Source organism: Cenococcum geophilum, assembly GCF_001692895.1.
Source record: "Cenococcum geophilum 1.58 unplaced genomic scaffold K441scaffold_45, whole genome shotgun sequence".
Lineage (NCBI taxonomy): Eukaryota > Fungi > Ascomycota > Dothideomycetes > Gloniales > Gloniaceae > Cenococcum > Cenococcum geophilum.
The window spans coordinates 568,911-591,242 of record NW_027137603.1 but is presented as its reverse complement, the minus strand read 5'-3'; the positions used below and the strand labels follow the sequence as shown (position 1 = coordinate 591,242).

Sequence of the window (22,332 nt, the reverse complement as noted above, 5' to 3'; positions counted from 1 at the left end):
CAGAGTAGGCAGCCTTGATCGCTGTCGATTCGTCTGCACGCTGCTGCAAGGGCATTAATAAAACACCACCCGTGGCCCATAGATGGTACCTGCGACTGCTTTCTTGACAATGCCATGTTTTTATTCGATGTTTGAAGAACGGCCCTGAACCTTGCTCCATGACATGTGCTCTCGACCAGGATGACGGTTCGTCTCGCTCAGCCCGCTTGGCTGCCGTTGTTTCCTCTGCAAGGAAAGCATCGTCGCCTCCGAGCCTGCGACTTCGTTGTCCGTAATTTCATCTCTCCTCCCACAGCCTTTTACTCTAAATTGCTAAACCACATAAGAGGCCACAGCCGAAATTGGTGGCGTTCCCTGCCTTATCGCGGCAATCACCATGGCCCGCCAACGAGCGCCGTCGACGGCCTCTACCAATTCTGGTTCCATGAGAGACCAGGTAACTCACTCAACCTTTGTGATATCCTTCGTGACTACAATCTAACATTTGCTCCAGGAGCTCGGCAGCATGTATGACTACCTAGCCAAAGTCATACTACTCGGACCAAGCAGCTGCGGAAAGTACGCTCCCCTCCTCTACCACCACCCCTCCACGATAAGCTCCTCAATCTCACAAAACCCACAGATCCTGCATCCTGCACCGCTTCATAAAAAACGAATGTAATCCTTCCTCGCTCTCCTTCTCCCACCCGCCCACTCACACTCTTAGGGCGCATCCTCTCCTCGCAAACAATCGGCGTCGAATTCGCCTCGAAAATCGTCAAAGTCGGCACCGGCCCACGACGCAAGCGCATCAAGCTACAGCTCTGGGACACGGCCGGCACGGAGCGCTTCCGCAGCGTCTCGCGCTCCTACTACCGCGGCGCAGCCGGCGCAATCCTAGTCTACGACATCGCGTCGCACGCCTCCTTCGCCGCGCTCTCCACCTTTCTCAACGACGCCCGCGCCCTCGCCAGCCCGCAGCTGACACTCCTCCTCACGGGCAACAAGACGGATATCGCGGATGAATCAGACGCCGCAGTAGCCGCGGCGGCGGGCGCAATCCCGCTGACGCCGTCGTCGCTCGACTCGCGCAAGTCGCTGCCGCCGAGCCGGGGCTTAGGGCTGGGGGTGCAGAACACGGCGACGCTGGCGCCCGAGGGCCGCGAGGTGTCGAGCGAGGAGGCGTCGCGTTGGGCGTCGAGCCTGGGGATCCCCGTCGCGGTGGAGGTGTCCGCGCTGACGGGCGAGGGCGTCGACGAGCTGTTTCAGCGGCTGGCGCGCATTATACTGACGAAGATCGAGCTGGGCGAGATCGATCCTGATGATCCGGCCAGCGGGATCCAGTATGGGGATAGTGGAGGATGGGGCGGGACAGAGGATGGAGGCAGTGTGAAGAGTGGGGTTATGGGGGTGGGAGCTGAGGGGGTGGNGGGGGCGAGGTGGAGAAGAGGGAGGGCAAGAGGGGGGAGAGAGGGCTGGGTGAGCGGGATGAGGGAGTGGGAGGAGGTGTTTCGGGTTAGTGGGAGTGGCAGGAGGAGAAGGAATAATTGCTGTTAATTCACCCCCTCCTTTTTTTTACCTCCGTTCTGGCTGGGTAGGGCAAGGGTTTGTGGAGCGTTCAGCGCAGCGCGGTAGAGCCGGATGATTTGATCTTGGGATATGGGTGCATAGCAACGGTGTTCGGGCGCGCGTGAGAGGGCTTTGCACTTAGAGTGCCGCGGACACATCCTGTCGTTCGAGTTGGACATTTATTTTTACGCCCGAAGTCCAGCTAGCAACGTCCTATAACGTTTAATCGTTAATAATAATATCGTTGGAGGTTGTTACGCAGCGCCAGTTTTTCAAGTTCTTTGCCAGGGTTTCTGGAGAGCTTTAGCAGGTCTAGAAAAATTAATTGGGGGGTTGGAAAGATCTTGATAGGCTGCTGCGTGGTCTATGTTTGCAAGCCTGCATGTCATTAGCTCTACAAGAAGCTCTACACGAAGCCCTATCCCTTAGCACGATGGGATCCTATGAGAAGGTGGTCTGTGCGCGAACACCAGAATCAAAAGTACGCCTATCACGGAGCCTTGATCCTATTGATTCTATTGGCTGGCTCTTATCGATAACCGTAGGGCACATTTCATCGTGCTAAGGGATGCGAGGCCCCCGTGTGGAGCTCTGCACAGTTCTAAATAATAGCGTGTTTTTTGGTGAAAGGAATAACAAAATATTTGTGGCTAAAAGGAGTTGTTCGGTTGCAGCTTCATAGTGCATATGAAGGCTCCATAATATAACCGATCTGGAGCTCATATCTGAATATGAGGCTGTTGTTTGGTAGATCTGACGACTTTTGAATCTGAAGCTCCTCCGCATCGGCAAGCGCGTCAAATTTGCAAGCTATACCGTATACAGTAGTTGAAATGAGGTTCTTGGCACCGCTTCAATCCCTTCGTGTGGCAACGATTTCTTGCATTTGAGGCTTTAAGGGAGGATTTTCCTATATAACTAGCAGGTAGTCAATAGAGAAGTGCCAGGAACGTATAACCATGACGTTATGTATTACGACTTCCTGCCCAGCTTTCTTAAAAAAAAAATATTTGATGACCTTTTTATGGTGACCTTTCAAAGCATCCTTCCAACCGAGGCTGAGCAGGAAGGCTAAATACGCCCCAATCAAAAATCGCATTTTGCCACACGAAGGGATATGCAACCTCCAGCTCCCGTTCTATTCCATATTGATTCTAGAGCTCTCGCATACACGCCAAAGTGACGACTTCTTGTGATATGGCGACTCTACACACCCCGATCGCGATGCCGCTCTCGCATTTGCCAGCCTTATCCTATGCCCTGTAGGCGTCGCGGGCGTCGCGGTAACTCTTCTGCGGCTTGTGCGGGGGGCTGGCGAAGGTTAGAAAACGTCGATCGAGGGGAGGGCGTTGATTGAGGGGGAGGCTCCACTACCACACCAAAGCAGGGAGTTGCGATAGAGGCCTGGTGGCAGAGGGGGTTACTCGAATCGCTCACCAAAGTCAATCATAGATTATGCGAAGTTAAATCTGGAACCTCTTCTGGAGGCTTACGGAACGATCGACTCGATCACAGATTCGACTGAGCCACGATAGTAGCCGCCACTAATTACAAAACGGGCGATACTAAAGGGCGCACGGATCGAACAGATTCTGATCTAGAGCCCATTTGCAACCGAACAACTCCTATATTATAAGTTCTAATTCTGAGAGGTTTAACCGAACGACTGTATTAGAATCAGAATCAGAATCATTTGAAGTCCCCGGACTTTGATTTGGTTTCTGAGCTGTGCTTTCACCAATGGGTTCTAGAACTTAATTGGACCGGGCGTGGGCGCTTATGTTTGGTACCTAACCCCGGCAACCTCGAGGGCAAAGATGGCTGAGCTTCCTCGGGTCAGGTAGGCTGCAGCTCCAGAATCAAAACAAGAGCCTCATACTCAGAGTTACTTTGCTCCTTCAAGGTCCTGACCCGAGTATGTCTAGGCATAGAGGTTTCATCGTGCAGATCGTAGCCCATCAGATGCGCACCTACTAGCGACGATGAAGTCTGCTCAACAATCGTCTCCCTTACGGCAGGGTGACAGCAGTGTCCCTCAAAGTACAGCTTCCTCGGAGGGTATCGAGACTGCCATGTTTGCTTGGTTCCCAGGCAATGGTTCCAACCCAACACAACGCAGTTTGTCAGAACAACTCTCAGAAACCCATCTTCGTGGCATTTCCGATGTACTTCGATTCAATGGAAGGGAACAATGGAGTCGAATACCCAGAATTTATTCAATTCTACGTCTCATCGACCAGCTGCCTACCATCGACATTTTCCTCGCCCAAGGCATCACGGATTACTGGTTCCCTTTCGAGCATAAGACTTTACCCAGTTCGCTCAGTCCCTCCGCTATGGACCTATTCCTTCGAACCCAGCATCTAGTTCTGACCAAGTCTTTAGACCTCGAACGAGAGACTGGACAACATAAGCATTTCTCGCACTCCGATGATGTTCCTTTCATAAAAGTTGCAGAGCTTGGGCAGGGGGGATACGGGTATGTTGACAAAGTTGTCAGCACAGTCAGTTATAAGGAGTACGCTAGGAAGTTGATTCCTAGAACTCGTACATTTAAGAAGGATAGGAAAGTGTTAAAAGAATTCGAACACGAACTGGCACATCTAAAAAAGTTGAAGCACGGCCATATCGTACAATTCATTGGCAGTTATACAGATCCCAGATTTGTCAGTATAATCATGTCACCCGTGGCTGATTGCAATTTGAAGGAGTATCTTGAGGTTGAGAGTATTGGTAGCGTGGAACGAGTTTCAGAACGGCGGTCGTTTCTTCGCACCTTTTTTGGTTGCCTTACTTCAGCGTTATGTTATCTTCATGAAAACTGCGTTCGGCACAAGGACATCAAGCCCCAAAATGTTTTAGTAAAGACAAATGCCGTTTTTCTGACGGACTTTGGCATATCTTTTGACTGGACCGAGGTCGGAAAGAGCACGACATCGGGAGATACCATTCGAACCCTTAGATACTGTGCACCAGAGGTAGCCAAATTTCTGCCGAGAAATTCCTCCTCCGGTAAGTCGATACACTTCATGTGATTGCCTCTAACTAACGATCATCTACAGATATGTGGTCCCTTGGCTGCGTCTTTCTAGAGATTTGGACCGTTTTGAAGGAAGAATCTGTATCAAGGCTTTATACCCATCTTGAGGGGCCTGGTTCGGTGTTGTCTCACTACTATCTTAATCCTTCTGGCGTTTCCTCCTGGTTATCGATTCTCGGCTCTAAAGGGTTGAATTCGGACAACGCCCCGCGATCCTGGATCTCCAATCTGATGCAAGAAGATCAAAAAGCTCGCTGGACTGCGCATATGCTTCTTGAGGCCATTGTGGAGGTTAACTCGGACCCGGAGACGAAATATATATTTTCCGGACTCTGTTGTATAGACGATCTGGAGTCCGCAGAAAGCGTGCATTCATGGGCCTCGGTGATTGACCTTGCTCAGCCTTTAGACTCAGTAAGCTTTCAGGAGCCCATGGATAATGTACAGCTTGAGAGCGCTATTACTTCAGAAAGTTCTCCTGAGCCTTTGGTTGGTACATCTGTAGGCATGCCGCCAAGGTCTTCCTCTGATAATCCGTAGGACTATGAAGACACATCTGTATCCCAACCTATACAGCCGCTGCCCAAACAACTACAACTTAAACATCACGATTCTGAGAACAATCCAAGCTTAGTTTTGCCGAGCAAACAGCAATCTGCCGAACAGCTAGATCAGAAGGGGATTGTTCGAGGTGATAACAGCTCGTTATCTAACCCTCCAGAGATTATGCCTCAGATCCAGGGAAAGTCACAATTATCTACACCAATATTACCCGATAAATCACTCCATTCGCAGTCGTCACAGCATTTTGCACAGCCACCAGACCAGAACATGGGCGAATTTTTTCCTCTGAAAGAAAATTCTTCAGCTAGCCAAGTAGACCAATATCCTCTCTCCACGAAAGCACCAGTGTTAGGAGACGCCGGCAGAGGTGACGCCTCGAAGCATGCAATGGAAACGAAGAAAGAGCAATCGGGCGCTACCAACGGCCGGTTCTCTCTAATACCTCAGTCTTACCGTTCTCAGTACCCACCTAGCTTTAACAGCTATAATTCTCCTCCCCAGCAAGGCCGCGGTAAGCGGCCGAACGCGCTGCAAAAGAGTCGCAAATCTGCTGATGTATATGACGAGCGGCAACAAGGACACCACGGTGGAAGTTCAGGGTCAGCAAAGAGAGTCATGGATATTATCCGAAGAATAAACAAACAGAGAGGAAAAGAGGACCCCACTTTGAAACACAATGTTGAGCCCAATCCATATATATCACCTTCATTACTGCTAGAGCCGACTTCTTCTCCCTTATGGACTAGTTGGGAAGGAAAAAGCGGATCTGGCCCCGGGCAGGGCCGGTGTGACGATCCGCCACCCACTTTAACGCTGGTTCCGACACTTCCTCCCTTGGGATCTATCACCGATCAAATCCAACAAGATGCCCCATCCTCCTCTTTAACGCGGCCGAAGTTAGTAAGCCCTGCCGAACGAACTTCTGTTATAGTGGAACAAAAGCCAGTAGCCATTGTCAAGTCGCCATTCCTCTCCGTAAAAGACAAACAAGTTGGGCTTATGTGGAAACCGTCCCTTCCAATGCGGCGGGAACCGGTCATTGCTACCTCCAAGAACACACCTTGCGCCAAATGCGGAAAAAAGCTTAGTCGTCAATTTGTGTGTAATTTGGGGAACGCTTTCCACTTAGAGTGTCTCACTTGTGCAGTAAAAATGACCCTGCACCAACGATGTTGTATTCAGGCTAATTGTTATCATAGGATTGCGGGGAAATAATAGCTAGCAAGTTCTGGCCCTTGGAAGATGGAGGCTCTAGCATGCCAATTGCTCTTTGCGAGACAGACTACTTTCGCCGGCACGATATGCTGTGCTTCAAATGTGGAAAGGCACTCCGTGACAATTACATCTCAGCACTTGACCGGAAATATCACGTCGAGCATTTTGGATGCTCTGACTGCGACAGGGCGTTTGGAGCCTACGACAACTATTACGAACACGACGGTGCCGCTTACTGTCTTTACCATTATGCGGTGCAATGGGCCCAGGTCTGTGATGGATGTGAAACACTGATTTTGAAGAAGTTCGTGGAGAATTTCCGCGATGGAGCAAATCAATATTGGCATCCTGAATGCTGTTAGTATCTTGTCTTACAGTGCCATTAAGATGGACTAATGCTCCCGTAGATATGATCCACAAATATTGGAATGTTAGGATCGCGGGGAAAAGTTTGAGTAGTTGCCAGATAGATTTCACGAAGCGGCCCTTTCCAAACCCGATTGGACCTGACTTTAACTATGCGGGAATGCAGGAGTTAATGGCACGCGTAGAGGAGAGTGGGGTTCGGATTTGGGGAGCCTGCTCGGCGTTTGAGGGGCTGTGCGCAACCGATATATCTAGCATGTTACTACATACTAGCGACGGCGATTATAGCGAGATGATGCTTATTACTAGTCGCTTTATTGCAAAGGTGGATACCATTTTCTGGGCGATCGATGCAATAAGCCGGCTGGTGACGCCTCAAGTGGATTGGAAAGGTAAGCTACCATCTCAAATGATGAATGTATCTCTAATTTACCTCCAAAGGCCCCTCTACATTGCAAGAGAGTAAGCTTTTGTGCAAAAAGGTCGTAAATCTTTTTCACATTTGCGTAAAGTCAGCAAAGATAGGTGTTACTCGCCTTGAAGTCACCCAAGAATTGCCATCAGTTGTAACAGACCTTGCACATTACATGAAACTACTGGTGCGGATCGGGCTCCAAACTTCCCTAAAACTGGAAGATAATCATGTATCCAAAGCTCTCACAGTGTTTCTGAAGGCCCTTACGACTGCCAAGGATTCTAAGCTGTGTGTACCATCGATACCCTTGCTAGAACTTCTTAGCAAGAGCGCAGATAGTTGTGATGCCTGTCATAAGCCGGTTGAGGACGATTGTTATCGCCTCGACAAAAAAATATGGCACAAAGGCTGTTACAAGTGTACACACTGTGAAGTTGTGTATAATGGCCGTGTAGGAGTGCTCGGTAAGCTCACCTGTTACTCGTGTAGAGTACTCTCGAACGTTGTACCTGTCTCCGGACTTGAGCAACATTCACATCTGCTTCACGTGGCTTTGGCCCGTTTTCGGGCGGCGGTCTACCCTGATAAGCCCCTCAGTAAGTGTGCCAGATCCCTTCCTTGAACCCTACCAGTGCTTACTTCTCCAAAGGTGACATTTTTATACAAGCTGAGCCATCGGATCTACCATCTCCTCCCGCTGATTGAGAAGCGCGGGCGACTACAAGTTCAAATACAGATGGGGATGATATTCGTTATCTCTGGGTGATATGCCACTGCTACTAGAGCTAGAATGAGCCAAATTTGGCGTGCAATTACATTATACATGAACCCCTCCGGTTAGAGGTTAGATGACAGTGGTGGTTGTATCTTACGATAGCAAGTGTAACAATAGTAGAGATGGTGCATTGTGTAAAATGGGCTTTTGGGAAATGACTATATAGACTAGAACTCTATATATGCAAGACAGCACGAATCACAGTTACATAAGTGCCATCTTTCGTTCAACACCCTCTCAAACCAGGAGGAGTATTGAGACCCTGGGGGCATTTATAGTCGGTCGTACGTTGAGTAGGTACGGCCTTGTCAAACCCGTTCAGGCCTTAGGTATGAGTAGCTTACGTTCCGAGATCTCGCCCTGCTTAGAGAACCTCAATTGCTTAGAGGTGATGGGGATTAATGACTATCTTAAATATAATGTATATTCAGTCCATTATACTAAGAAGGTTAGCTAGTTGAATAGGATCCTAGACCATGTACGCACCTTTCTAATTGGATTTGGGAATCCAGATGAAGAGATGGGGAACGACGGCAGCTTATGCTCTTGCCAAGTAATATCCCCTTAAGTGTCTGATGTCCATAGTTGCATTTCGAGCGGGAAGATAGAGTCCATTGTCGCCCAAAGCCGTGGCATGGCGGTTTATTTCCTTTTGGGGGATACCTGCGTCCGAAAGCCTCATCCAACCCATCGCTGGCCTTGCCTATCGTACCCGATAACGTCAATATCGATGTTAAGTGTCCTAAGCATCATGTCCATCGTGAACGACTACTAAACATTAGCCACTTCTAGACACAAGACCCATCTTTCCCGCCCCCCCAAACTCCAAAGTCCTGTACCACTCACATCATCATCATTCCCCTCCTCCACTTTCTCCTCCTGCTCATCCTTATCACGACCCCGCTCGTACTCTCTTTCGCCACTCTTCTCCCTTCTCTCCTCTCCCTCTTCTTCCCCTTCCGCCTCGCCCCTACCTCCTCGCTCCGCCTCCATCTCTTCTTTCTCCCACTTTGTCCTCCACTCCCTCTGCTCCTTCTCCCTCTCTCGCCATGCTCCCACCCCGCCCATCCTATTGACCCTATCTCGCGTGCTGGCGAACAGCTCCTCGGCCGCAGCGCGGCTGGCGGCGCGCCAGCGCTCGATCAGCACTTCCAGATCGGCGTCTGTGGTGGAGGTCGCTAGGCGGTACGCTTGGGTGAGGGTCTGGATGTCTGTGCGGAGGGAAATGAGGGCGCTTGTTGTGGAGGGCTTGGTGCTCGCTGTGGAAGCTTTGGCGCGAGTGGAGGGTGTGGATACGGCGGGGCGGGTGGGGAGCGGTTTGGTGGGGGTGGCTGTTGATTGTACGGGCACTACATGGCTGTGATCTACGGTACTAGGCGTGTTTGCGGTTTTGGATGAGTCTTCTGCTGCGATTTGCGGCTTCAATGGCGTACGGAAGGGCGATTTGAACGGTTTGTGTAAAGTGCGCGTCGCGTTGTCTAGGCGGCGCCGTTTCGCTGTTGGCGTAGACATAGAGGGCGTGGTTAGTGCTTTAGAGGGTTAGTGGAGTGTGTGAGGAACTCTTGAAGGCGTGAGACCTTGGTCATTGTTGATTTTGTGGAGATTTCATGAGATCGATAGGGAAATGAAGCCAATGTCTTGGCCAAGCGAGACGCATTGCGCAAGTTTAGATCCACAGAATTTTTAACACACGTCATTGTTACATGATATGAGTATGACAGGCTTAATTTACACTATTCTACAGCTTTATGGAAATGTTCTGCCTATCTAACAGCAGGGCAACTCCGCATACTATAGAGATATACGTCACTAAAACCCCCATCGACTGCATCTGCCGCATGTGCAACGTCGGCAAGGTTAAATTAACCAAACCGGTTAACAGGTTTGCCAATAAGAAAATGGCAAGCCCATTGCGATTGAAGGCATGGAGGACTCTGCTTGTAGCTTCTTTACACTTTCTCTTTTCCGTCTCGATATCTCCAGTTTTATAGATGTCTGGAAAACAGAGCGACTCAATCGCGCAGAAGAGAGTAATTTGTCCGCAGTTGAAAGCGGTCACCCAGAGGAAGTACGGTAAGTTCGCTAGACGGCGTGAGACGGCAAGGCCTAGGCCATAATAACTTGTAGAAAAGAAGAAGAAGGAACTCCAAATAAATGTCCACATGGCCAAGGCCTAGGCCATAATAACTTGTAGAAAAGAAGAAGAAGGAACTCCAAATAAATGTCCACATGACTAAGCGGGCCAGCGTAGATTTCTGAAGAATCTCTCGCCTCGTGGCATCCCTTGCAATTTGTTGCTGGCGGGGTAGCACGTACATGCCTGCGGCTTGTCCAGCTAGAAAAATTGCTAGATAACCAAAAAATGAGAAAATGCCCTCACGATTTTGTGACAGAAGGTTAGTGCGTGGTGCTGTGATAATAAATGCCTTCAGGTCGGTGAAATCCAAAGCAGCTTCATACGCAATGCCTAGCAGACATGATAGTATTGCATATGAGGGGATAATGCTGAATGCTGATTGGAATATAGCGACAAATGGCGGTAAAAAGCCTAGAGTAAAGAAGAAGTTCCAATGCACTCCGTATTCAGTAACATGTTCGGCGTAATCTAGACCTTTGACGCTATAGAGCCGGATGACGCCCAAAACCAAAAGAGGTAGAGAATGCTTTACAGAAGCTGCCAGTCTTCTGAACAATGGCGTCGACTTCTTGCTTAACTGGCCCTTCCAAATTGACCGAGCAGAGACTACTCCGGCAGAGAAGACGAAGGAGCCCACTCCCATGTCCATCAGCGAGGTACCCCAGTTTTCCACCTTTGCATACCGTCGAGGGAAGATCCGAAAATCGACCGCCAGTATAGCTACGCAAGTCACCACCATCATAGTCCCTCTATAGTTCGTCACAAATGGTTTGACAGGGAAAGGAGGTTGCGTGGATTGGGACGAGGCATTGGATTGCGTTGGCGGTCGGGGCTTTGTTTGCTTCGGCGGTGATGTGGATGTGAGGTACACCGATAGCGCAGGGAGCAGGAGAAGCAGATTAAGGAGTGCTGGCGCCGAAGAGTATATGGTCGTAGCGAATAGTATTGCAGCACAGTTTAGCAGGAAGTCGATCAAAATTGCTGACGGGTTGTAAGGAGTGAACAGGCGTAGTCGCGATTGAAGAACTGACCACAACAGCACCGTGGACTATTAGCAAGGTAATTAGTAAAGGAATCTTCTCATGCTTGAAGGTGTGTAATACAGGAGCGACGAGAGTAACATAATTAATTTCCGAGACAGAGCTCCCGGTGTGATTCGACACGAAAGCCTCTTTCATGGCCTTGTAGTTTTTCGCCATAATGAATTTAAGTAGAAAGAGTGAAATCAAGCTCAATATCTCCTCTTCCCCAGCCTTGGATACTCATTGACGTCTTAGGAAGCTTGAAATGACAGAATACAGAATCTCGATTTGGAGAGGCCGGATGAACTTTTCCCCGCTCGGCCTTCGCTAGAATTAAGGCCGCAGGCCAGCCGTGCCAGTTTCCTCACAGCTCATTACGGCACACGGCACGATAATTGCAGTAAGGTTCTAATGAAACCTCTAGAAAATTATTGGTTCTCTTTGCATATGATGCATTGAGCTTCTTCGCCCGCCTATCCAAGACGTATCTATAGCGGCAATGACTGAGCGGGTCGTGCTTCGGTGAGTTATCCACTCTAGAATAGATTTCGAAGAGGAAAGTCTTAATACTATACATACCGCAAAAGCATGCTTTCTTCTCCTTTCACTATCGTTTCTGAGCTGCGGCAAGGCGTCCGAAGATGTTCAAAGGTCTGACGAAAATGGCTGATCAAACCCTGGAACTGCTCGCGGGAAATCCGCAATCTTCAAGTCCGTTTGCACGTATCTCCCCTTCTCCTCATCCATCAAATACCTTATCTCCCTTACCTCCCTTTCACTCTTCTTTTGCAACAAAGTCTATAATCACACCATAAATAATGCAGTAACTAGTGTAGTTTTTACGGAGTCTTGGGAAGGGATATTTCATTTCATGCCTGGTTTCTTCATCTAACTGGCCACACACCTTGATCGGATACCCACCTTATGCACGCGTAGTCGCAAACGTTTAGAGCAGTGTTTAGCGCATTAGACCGAGCTAATCTATGTGAAGAGAATGTGATTGTTACACTGGATTGCCTGTGGGCATAATTCCCCTATCCATAATATTGGGAAGGTCGAGGTTTCGCAGTTTAGACGGCGGTAGTGGAGGATGGAACTCCATCACGAAAACTACCTAGGTAGAGTTCGACAAACAAGACAAGCTCTCGGCGCCGATGAACGCGAGTGTTTTAGCGTCTCTATCAAGGGTTCGTGGATCTCGGTACCTTGTTTCATCGATGTATTGTGCCTGCATGCTTCCGTCTCTGGGTGCAAACGTACGTCAATCCTTGTAAGAAGAGTCTCTTGTGCGCCTGGTGGCGGATCTCACTGAAGGCGGCTCCATTATGAATGTCAGAATGCGAGCGCTGCCAAGACTTCTTCCTCAGTGAATTTTCTTGATTTGATGTCCTAGAGTGAATAAAAGCCAAAGTCTAATAACGCGTCAAGCGCAAACAAAACAGGCGTTAAGTCTTCGAGCTGTCAAGTTCTCCCTCCCTTCACCATTCTACCCCATTTCACTCTTTTAGGATTTCAATTGGTTTCGTAATTTCCATTCGTCTTCCAAAAACTGTCCGTGTGTCTGCGAGACGAATTGCATCAATGAACTGCTGCGTTCAACGATGTTTAATCCGCTCACTGACATCAGTCACAACCAACGACGCGTCGTAGTCCAATCCTCGAAGAGATCTTCTATTCGCAACTTAAAATTGTCTCCTTATTCACGATTTCCTAGTGGGGGTTCTCCTGCTCGTAAAACACAGCCGACAAATTGTCCTCCACAGCATTTCATGGATAGCACTGCCTCGTCTATGAACTCTCGAACGCCAACGGTTACATCGAAATTTCCACATGGAGCCGCTACGCCGAACTCATTGCCTAGGGATAGTACAAAAGAATGGGTTTCTACAGCGGCGCAGCGTGTCGGTCTCACGCGTGCCAACACTGATGGGCATACTCCAAAGGGAGCTTCTGAACAGGCGAGAGTCCCAGGCAGAACTGATTCTTCAAACACGGTAAACTTCTCTGGCCCCTGAAAAGGGTTTATACTCACTGACTGTCCGTCAAGGCCGCAGCAGCAGCCAGCAGAACAGCTCCCGTAATTCCTACTGATAAACCTTTGCCGTTTCCGCCTATAGTTCGGGTCACAACTAATGCCAGTCCTACTAAGCTGAGTCGAACCCTTCTTGACGCTTCGGAAAAGCCTCTGAAGATGGCTGCAGGTACACCTCAAGAGCAGGAGTGGCCCGCATTATATCCCGAAAAGGCTTCAACTCCAGGTACTTTGAAGAAATTTGCTGACCAGCATCCAATTCCACAATTTTCCAATTTGAACCGAATCAGGCAGAAATTTGATCAAGGGCCAAAACCTGCCAGTAATAATCCCCCTACAGCCAGGGCTAAGGACCATAATTCAGTCAACAGACTCAATACCCCTTGTCCTATAGGCAAGCGTATGAAGGAGACAACTGGAGGCAAAGAGAATCAGGCTCGAACAGCTCGGGGAAATACGAACAAACAACCCCTAAATGTTGCGGCCACTGGTCGTGCTCCTCAAATGCACTTGACTGTGAGTTCCAGAATCTTAGCTTCCTCCCTTTCCCGTCATTATACTGTGCTAAGTCGATTTACGTTCCACGGCGTTTCTTTTTACTACACTCATGTCCTAAGGGGTTCTCCTGTGTTAACATTTTATAGCTGGATGTTTCACCAAGTACTTCTGCTGATAGCTTGACGAAAAGCGAATGTGGAATAGTCCCTTCGGCTTTGTCTGGGACATCGTTCCTTCACGACCAAATGTCGGGAGGGAGGGCTACGAACCATAGGTCCGATGGGGTTGGTGTGATTACCGGCTTCATGGCGAGGCCACTGCCACACAAGAGTGGTAGACGACTAGACAACACTCCTATGAAGCCCAAGCTAGCTCATTTTGAGTCCCGTAGGAGCAGTGTCAGGATGGATTCTTCATCCCCGAATGCAGAGGTTGACTCAATTGCCAGTACTGGAGTCTCAGCGACTAATATCAAAACCGCCGACTCAAGGCTCCATTCTAGCTCCCGAACGTCTTCTGTCTCTGGTAACACACATAGCGCTCCTATTCCTACCCTTAGTCTGGGTTCTAAAACAGCTACAGTTGATCGTAACGCCGCCGGCGTCGATTCTGGGAGGGACCAGCAGCTACGCACAGACACAGGAAGCAAGAGAAGCTCAATTCCTGTACTAATGCATTATCCGTCTCCTACCATGGCTCAGCCCTTAGAACGAGAATCGTCTTCAGTGAGGGCTCCGTCAGCCGCATTGTTTACAAATGTGAGTTCTACAGGCGAAACAAGATGGCCTCTACTCAATAACAAGCCTTCCTCTGAGTCTGGCGGAAAGTCTACGGTCCACGACTACGGACCAAACACGGATATGGACTCGGATGAAGTTGTTACCATGCGCGACGGTCCGAAACGTCATTCGGATATATTTGGCACGGCCCCCTGTATTCTGCCTCGAGCTTCCTCTACAGCTTCGAGAAGCGCATCTAGACTAAGCCCGGCATCTTTTGACGAAGTTGATCTCGCTTCCCGCGCGAGTATGGAGAGTCGAACATCAGGTGCTCGCGTCAAGCGTTTGTCTGCCCATTCTCTCAAGTCTGGCTTGGGGGCGGTATTGACAATTCACGAAGAAGCAGATAATATTATCCTCGGCGAATCGAGTGGCATGCCAGATGTGCCTTCTATCCACACGGATCTGTACCGTCAAGCAGTTCAAAATGGTTCTCGCCAGACAGTGGGACGGGACGGTCAGCAAGGAAAGCCAGCCTCTCCTCAAACTGCGGAACCACGTACAGGAATACCAAATAGTCGAAAGCAACCACGGAAGAGTCCACCGGCGAATCAAGCATCAAAAGTGATGCAAACTAGCTTTGGGATAAGTGCTAGACAGCCGATTCTGGGCCCTGAGAACCGTCGAGAGGACACGAGGAATCACCAAGCCACCTCAAAGCAGGCTCAGCACCAATGCAGAAATCCCACGAACTCCGAAGAAAGTTCTCCAGTCGAACAAAGACATGTTAGTAGCCTTGGGGTTCATCCATCAAGAAGTTCCTCATTCGCCTCAGCTAGGCGTGCCAAAGTGAACTCTAGCTCTATGGCCAGCTCAAAGGAGTCGGAACGTGACAGAAGCTCAGAATCCCAGTCTTCCCCCGAACTGGCACCAAACCTAGCAGTGAATAGCGTCTCTAGATCTGAAACCCATAAAGTCAGTGCGCCTCCCACCAACTCCTGGAAGGCCTCAACTGCCCAGAGTAATTTCATACCACTCCCGCCTGAACACAAGAACATGATCCACAATGGACAGGAGAAAACTAACCCAGAATTGCCTTTATCAATTAATCACCCGCGGGCATCACGGAAGGAACAAAGCCCGATTGATTATCCGTCTCGGCTCCAACCAGGATCTCTTCGTGCGTCGAATGCAGAATATTCATCGCATCGCTCTACCTTTGTTCCTGGTGTTTGTGCATCCCCCGATCAAATTCCTGAGCGAATCACGGATTCTCGCCTGTCAAGCGACTTCAAGACAGCTGGGATGGGTCATCACAAACCTAGATATTCTCAAGCCACCTTCTCTTCCAAGGCCTACACCGATTGCGGGTCTATGTCGAAGGCTAAGATTGCTATGTCTATCCGCAATTTCTTTCACAAGCACGGTAGCAATAATATTCTAAAATTAACTGAAAACAAGGAACTAGCTAAGCCTAGATCTAACTTTACTCCAGATGGAAGCTCAGTGGCGAGGAACGGTCGACTACCTGCGACTTTCCAGCGGATAGTGACTTCTCGCGGTGGGCGAACACCAACGCCTACCCCTGCGAAAAAAGACGCTTCTTCTCCCACTAACCAAGGCTCGCATGTTCGAGCTATGGTCAACTCGCCCATTCCAGAATCTCCGGCTTCGGATCTTTCCTCTAAAACTCCTTCTCTCGTCAGATACGTTCGGGAAGCAGCAAACACTTTGCCTAGTGGTGCCGTTGAGCGTTTCAGGCTTCTTAATGTCGCGGAGGTACGTAGCTTTAGCTTTATCTAGCCTTGAAATATACATTTACTGATCGACTTCATCAGATAATTATGAGCACGGTAGAGAATGCAAAGCGTGCTGAGATACATGCACAAGAGGCCAGGGCAAATGCTGTAGAAGCTAAATACCAGTCGGAATTGGCCCAACTTGCTGTAAAGCAGATTCGTCAGATGATGGGAAAAGGTACGGGCCCCGGAGAAGGCACTAAGAGCCTCTTGCGACTGTCCGAAGCACGCAAAGCCGGCCGGCGTGGCGATCAGTCGGGTCACAATAAGCACTAATTAACCAAGTCATGTGTTTGACAGCCTACTATGTGGCCAAACTAGACAATCTCGTACAGTGAGGCAATACTACCCTTGCGGCTTCCAACTGGACATTCGTATCGGACCTTGTTTCTTGACAACCATCACCTCGGAAGGTACCCAATTCATGTTACATTAATTCAGATCCTTTTATGTCCTGTTTCAAGTTATCAAAAGAAAATCATTTCACTTGTCGATGATGGGGGAAATGTCCTCTTCTCTTGCGTTATCTGTGTTTCATATCCATGTCTCTGTCGTGGCTACATTTTTGCTCTTCGCTGGTTGGGGTACATCTGCGTTTAGGCTTTATCACTTTCGTTTGACCCACTTATGATTGACCGAAAATGACTTCATGATTGAAGGCTCTTTGAAGAATAGGCGGGTCATAGGATGGAATCAAAGTAATTCTCTGTTAAGCTATGCTATCCGGAGCTACGAAAACGATATTTGCGATGATGCGGAGGCGAGCTTCTATGTTCTTCACATTAGCATTCTGATGAAAGCATACAAATGCCACGATATATGTATAATAAAACAATGTAAATCAAACGAGAAACAGTTCTACTTTACGTTGGTATTGAGCTCTATTCATAAGGCGTGCACGCGAAGCGCCATACCTTTGGTCCTTGCACGCCACAGGGTCTTTAATGGGCATTAGAAGGACTTTGGGACCGAATATATATAAGAAACTCATATATTTTAACATGGAGACATAACCGGGAGGCTACAGGGCATATGGAATAATATTGGAACAATCGGTAACGATATGAATAACGTTATATCTCATTACAGACTTGTAAGCTAATTATACACACACCCCGTCCACTGAAACTGGACTATCCCCATGAGTAGAGCCGAGAGCCAGAAATAGATGAATCATTAAGTGCAACCATCGACGTGGACCGTCCTATACAATATCCGGCTATACAATATCCGGACCAAAACTGATCCTCCAGGTCTTCCCCGATCCAACAAGCCGAGTATCCACTTGAATCGGGACCTCCATATCTTCTATCATACCGCTCCACAAGTTTTCTTCCCCGGACGCCAGAGTTAAAGTAATATGCCATTAGCCCGCTTTACATGCTGAACATGCCTCCGGCCTTGTTTTGACTTGCCTCCCCTTGCATTTTCTCGCTGACTTTAACGTTTACTTCGAAAAACTTGGAGACACAGCGGTCGAGGCAGACCGATTCGCCTTTGTTGAGGTCGGCTTCGCGGTAGTCTTTGTCCAGGCATTTTTTTGAGCAAGATTGAACGAGGCTGCGGCTGATAGTTAGCTTGAGTGCAATTATAAAGATAGCATATAATTTAATGTTTGGGAGGAAACACAGAGAGAAATGGATTACCGGCTGAACATATCAGAGACCATGTCAATCTCTGCCTCTGCCTGAGCAATCTTCTGCTCCGAAGAGATCTGCGGCCGACCGCCGAAAAGGAACGACATGTTGGAAATTTAGTGAGCCTTAAGTGGAGAGGAGGATAGAATTGGTGGATGGTGTTGGCCTTGTCATGTTGGAAATTTAGTGAGCCTTAAGTGGAGAGGAGGATAGAATTGGTGGATGGTGTTGGCCTTGTCATGTTGGAAATTTAGTGAGCCTTAAGTGGAGAGGAGGATAGAATTGGTGGATGGTGTTGGCCTTGTGGGCTCTCAAGGTGATGTGGGAGCTTGGACCATCCACTCCACGTGCACACGAAATTCTAATAGATGTTTCAAAGCGACCTCATCCACTCTTCATTCTCTTACAACAGCATCAATAGAGCCCAAGGAACAGGTATGCCGGATCTATTTGCTCCACTATTCTATAGCGAAAGTCTTATGATGAATTGATTATTAAGAACCGTTGCGAATGACGTATGATTCTTCATACGCTTGATTGTAACTACTCACATCGACTGACTACTTTCCAATTTGTTATCTATTGCTGTCTCGTATAATTGAATGGGCCGAAGCTGATAAATAACAGTATGAGCAGGAATTGTCGGTTTCTCCGACCATATCTTTCCAGAAGCTTCAAGCCAACAACGAGTGCCGAACATGCCCAACTGTACTGCTCTATCCAACGACGATTTGCCCAAACTCTTGTTGAGGTTGACCATACTTCCCCATCCTTAAGCCATGATGTAGAAAAACGTCTAGCACAGCTGAAGAAAGCTGGAGACCTCCGAAGGTATCATCCACGATTGAAGGAGAAGCCTGGAGTCGAACGATTGACGCCTAAAGCCTTCCACGACGCTTACGACATGGTACAAGGCACTAAAAAAGATACAACAGTTGAGATCTTTGGTATATAGCCGCAAGAAATGTCGGAGTAGGTGTGGGGCTGACAGCTCTAGGAAGAGTGCGGTCTCTGCGCCCCGCAGGTTCAAAGTTAGCTTTCGTCGATATTGAACGTCAGGATGGAAAAGTTCAAGGCTACTGTGATTTTAAAGTCCTCGCCGATCATGGTGTAGCCATTGAGCAGTTCAAACAATTCAAACAAGTTGCCCGAAAGGGTGATTGGTTCTGTGAGTTTTGCTCATTCTCCATAGTATTACATGTCTAACGGACATTAGCAATCATAGGGCATCCCACGAGGACTACGAGTGGTGAACTCTCTATCCTTGCAACAGAACTTCCACAAGCTCTTTCACCGTCCTTGCATCAAATACCTTCAACAATCGAAGATCCAGAGACATTGACACGGCATCCACATGTCCACCAATTGGTCAATCGCCAACGAGGAGATGTTCTCCACTTACGGAGTCACATCTACCAACTGCTGCAAAAATACTTTTTACAGGATGGCTTCATCCAGGTTGAGACACCCATGTTTGATGCAGGCGCTGGAGGTGCTATCGCAAGGCCATTCGAGACAGAGGCCAGTGAACTATCAAACACCACATTACGGCTCAGGATAGCTCCAGAGCTGTATCTTAAGAGACTAGTCATTGCTGGGAATGAGAAAGTTTTTGAGCTTGGTCGTGTCTTCAGAAATGAAGGTGAGCGCTCAAGGTGTTTCTATGCTGGCTTTGCTAATTCCTGAGATCTAGGTGTGGATGCTACCCACAACCCAGAATTTACAATCTGCGAGTTCTACGAGGTCGGGGCACATCTTGAGGACCTTATTTCCAAGACCGAAAGACTCTTGCAACAAATGGCAGTAATGGCCCAAGATCTCAAGGCCACTGAACTCACTTCACTGTCGCCACCTGACATCGACTTCAGCTCCCCTTTCCAACGCCTCCCTTTCATCCCAACAATCGAATCCTCCATCAACCGCAGTTTGCCGGACCTCTCATCCCCCACCGCCCAGACCGAGCTTCTATCTCTTTTCTCTGAGCTCAACATCACCCTTCCATCCAACCCCAATGTCCCTCGCCTCCTCGACACCCTCTCAGAACTATACATTGAGCCCCTCTGCACTGTCCCAACGTTCATAACACACCACCCAGAGCCACTCTCCCCGCTCTCCAAATCCTACCTCGATCCCACCACCAATCAGCTCGTCTCCGCACGCGTCGAGCTTTTCATCCGCGGCCGCGAATACGTCAACGCGTACGAAGAGGAAAATTCGCCCTTTGAGCAGCGCCGCAAGTTCGAGCAGCAGCTGCAGTACCAGCAAGGTAAAGTGGAAGCCGGGGTGTCGGTTGACGAGAGCTACATCGAGGCGCTGGGGTGGGGCATGCCGCCGACCGGGGGCTGGGGCTGCGGCGTGGATAGGCTGGTCATGCTGTTTTCGGGCGCGAGGAGGATCGCGGATGTGTTGCCGTTTGGGACGTTGAGGAATGTGGTGGCGATTGCGGGGAATGGGCGGAAGGGGGCGTGAAGGGTGTGTGCGGCTAGGAGATGGGTCAGATTTGGTGGGTGCGGGTTGCGAGGTAAGCTGGGAGGGTGCTGGGTCGAACTTGGAGGCCGTTTTGGCTGCAATTTGTATGATAACTGGTGAAGTGTGTTTCCTTCTCTTCTCTCTTTACCTCCGGCCTCTTCTTCTCTAGGTTGTTTAGTTCCTCCGTCTCTATCTACTCCTTATTCGCTACTTATTATATATAGAGCTTTCTATTTTAATTTCTTATATTCCTCCCCTCTTTTATATTTATTTCTGTTACTATCTCTATCCCGTCCTCTACCCTTACTAGTCGGCTGCGTAATCTTTATCCCTTACATTGTTACTTACCATGGTATTAGGCCTTGGGGCGTAAGTAGCAAGGGGCCCTTGTAAGTGTACCCACAATTCAATACTCCAATTATATACCCTGTTTATATGTATTAAAAAGCTAACTCTTTGTTGTTTCCTCAGCTCTGTTTAGCTGTAATTGAGGCCCAAGGGGGGTTTACAAAGTTCTAAAATAAAATACAAGCCACTTCCTGTAAGGGATATTATTGCAGTCACCTCGGGTTGCCCTCAGGACAACCCCCGGACGCCCCTTGGATAGTCGCCGGTCACGTGCCAGAGGCACGTGCCCGTAGTATATAGTCTCCACGATTCTAGAGGCCTTACCTCCTTAAGGATTCGTCTCTCCCTACAATCTATCTTGTTCCACAATCGTGCCTTATAGCCCCCTGTCTACAAAGTCCCCTTATATTTAAATCCTTCCTACTCTATTTAGATGTAACGTTTCCCGCCCCAACGTCGCCATTCGGCCAAAAAGACACGGAGTGCTTGCGATATTGATCGCAAGCGCGGCGGGATCTAATATATGTACTCTTACATTAGAAGGGCAGCTGGCTTAAAAACTAGATTATTTATTTATATATTTTATTTATATCTACTATTCCCCCTTTAAAAACTTTATAATAACCTAAATAGAAACTCTATAGATACCTTATAGAAGCCATTACATTAAGGCAGAAAGGTCCCTCTAATAGTAATAGATTGTAATAATATAAACCTTTAAGTAAAACGGCTAAATAAGCCCTAATACCTAGATATACTAGGAGCTTAAAAAACTCTTATATACCTATAGTTATCGCTAAAAAAAATATAGATACTAGCGTCTATATATTACTTGGCAGCATCTACCTCAGCAACGCACAATGCTGAGACCTCCTGCAATATTCGCGAATATTAAACGCAGTCACTACGTGGCTAATTCGCTTTCAATATCGCTAAACTTATTAATATTTATTATATATTTATTATCCATTCGTTTAAGAATTATTTTATAAAGCTATTACCGCTTATAACCAACTGGGAGATTTATACGCGTGTATAATCCCAATAAGTAAACCCACCTAGACGACCTACCTTAACTACACCATCGTCTATAACCGCTACACCCTCCTCTATTAGTCCTATAATGCCGTCCGACGCTAATATACGCGCCACTGCCATAGAAGAGCGCGAAATTGCTAAAGAGTAAAGGGAATAAGCCTAAGATAAAAGGGAGATTTAGAAGTATAAGGAAGAGCGCGAAGCCCACCTAGCGGAGGAGGCCCACTAGTATAAATACCACCTAGCTTAAATAGCTTAATTATAGTTAGGCTTAGCCGCTTCGGCCTTATAGGCCATTATAATAGCTACTATAACTAATGTTCTTAGTAAGCCTCTCCCTCCTAGTATAAAGTTACTTAAACTCCACCTTCCTTGCGTTATAAAAAGGGATTACCTAGACATTTTTAAGGGTACCTTTAATNTAGTAAACCTCGCCNNTCTTTAAGTNTATACCGCTTAAATTAANATCNCNAANAAGANANNGATTNANAATNGTACTCTAGTTATAAGGAAGGTAAAGGTAGATAGGAAGCTATTTATAGATAAAGGCGTCTAGTTTAAAGGTTTTACTAACTACGTGGTTATTACTGGCACCCTTTATATATGCCCGCTAGACCTTATTACTAGTATACTTCTCTAGATAAATATAATTTATACCTTATTAACCTAGTATATCTAGGTAGGTTGTATACTTAATTTAGCACTTAACT

General features: G+C 48.0%; 7 protein-coding genes across 7 annotated transcripts; 4 read left to right on the top strand and 3 right to left on the bottom strand.

Moving 5' to 3' along the window:
• The first annotated feature begins 76 nt into the window (after positions 1-76).
• Positions 77-1,965, top strand: K441DRAFT_698915 (ras-domain-containing protein). The gene is made up of 4 exons (XM_067653106.1): positions 77-436; positions 494-558; positions 623-657; positions 707-1,965. The coding sequence occupies exons 1-4, from the start codon at positions 377-379 to the stop codon at positions 1,534-1,536; spliced, it is 990 nt and encodes a 329-aa protein (XP_067500234.1). The 5' UTR covers positions 77-376; the 3' UTR covers positions 1,537-1,965.
• A 1,655-nt stretch (positions 1,966-3,620) lies between these two features.
• On the top strand, positions 3,621-5,128 carry K441DRAFT_578032 (kinase-like protein; the record flags this gene model as incomplete). The annotated part of the gene is made up of 2 exons (XM_067644276.1): positions 3,621-4,560; positions 4,611-5,128. 2 exons carry the CDS (start codon positions 3,621-3,623, stop codon positions 5,126-5,128), a joined length of 1,458 nt encoding a protein of 485 aa, XP_067500233.1.
• A 1,044-nt stretch (positions 5,129-6,172) lies between these two features.
• Positions 6,173-7,770, top strand: K441DRAFT_731605 (uncharacterized protein; the record flags this gene model as incomplete). Its single annotated transcript, XM_067654233.1, has 4 exons — positions 6,173-6,298; positions 6,352-6,724; positions 6,775-7,125; positions 7,175-7,770. The coding sequence occupies 4 exons, from the start codon at positions 6,173-6,175 to the stop codon at positions 7,768-7,770; spliced, it is 1,446 nt and encodes a 481-aa protein (XP_067500232.1).
• An 831-nt stretch (positions 7,771-8,601) lies between these two features.
• On the bottom strand, positions 8,602-9,435 carry K441DRAFT_680124 (uncharacterized protein; the record flags this gene model as incomplete). Its single annotated transcript, XM_067651342.1, has 2 exons — positions 8,602-8,691; positions 8,770-9,435. The coding sequence occupies 2 exons, from the start codon at positions 9,433-9,435 to the stop codon at positions 8,602-8,604; spliced, it is 756 nt and encodes a 251-aa protein (XP_067500231.1).
• Positions 9,436-9,639: 204 nt separating this feature from the next.
• Positions 9,640-11,331, bottom strand: K441DRAFT_617333 (GPI-anchored wall transfer protein 1). Its single transcript, XM_067645790.1, has 3 exons — positions 11,164-11,331; positions 10,153-11,108; positions 9,640-10,085 (listed from the first exon to the last, which is right to left on the bottom strand). The coding sequence occupies exons 1-3, from the start codon at positions 11,257-11,259 to the stop codon at positions 9,662-9,664; spliced, it is 1,476 nt and encodes a 491-aa protein (XP_067500230.1). The 5' UTR covers positions 11,260-11,331; the 3' UTR covers positions 9,640-9,661.
• Positions 11,332-17,179: 5,848 nt separating this feature from the next.
• Positions 17,180-17,931, bottom strand: K441DRAFT_617331 (mitochondrial intermembrane space translocase subunit Tim10). The gene is made up of 2 exons (XM_067645789.1): positions 17,777-17,931; positions 17,180-17,690 (listed from the first exon to the last, which is right to left on the bottom strand). The coding sequence occupies exons 1-2, from the start codon at positions 17,872-17,874 to the stop codon at positions 17,507-17,509; spliced, it is 282 nt and encodes a 93-aa protein (XP_067500229.1). The 5' UTR covers positions 17,875-17,931; the 3' UTR covers positions 17,180-17,506.
• A 464-nt stretch (positions 17,932-18,395) lies between these two features.
• Positions 18,396-20,236, top strand: K441DRAFT_578041 (lysyl-tRNA synthetase-like protein; the record flags this gene model as incomplete). The annotated part of the gene is made up of 4 exons (XM_067644277.1): positions 18,396-18,714; positions 18,765-18,935; positions 18,984-19,409; positions 19,461-20,236. 4 exons carry the CDS (start codon positions 18,396-18,398, stop codon positions 20,234-20,236), a joined length of 1,692 nt encoding a protein of 563 aa, XP_067500228.1.
• Between the last annotated feature and the right edge of the window lie 2,096 nt (positions 20,237-22,332).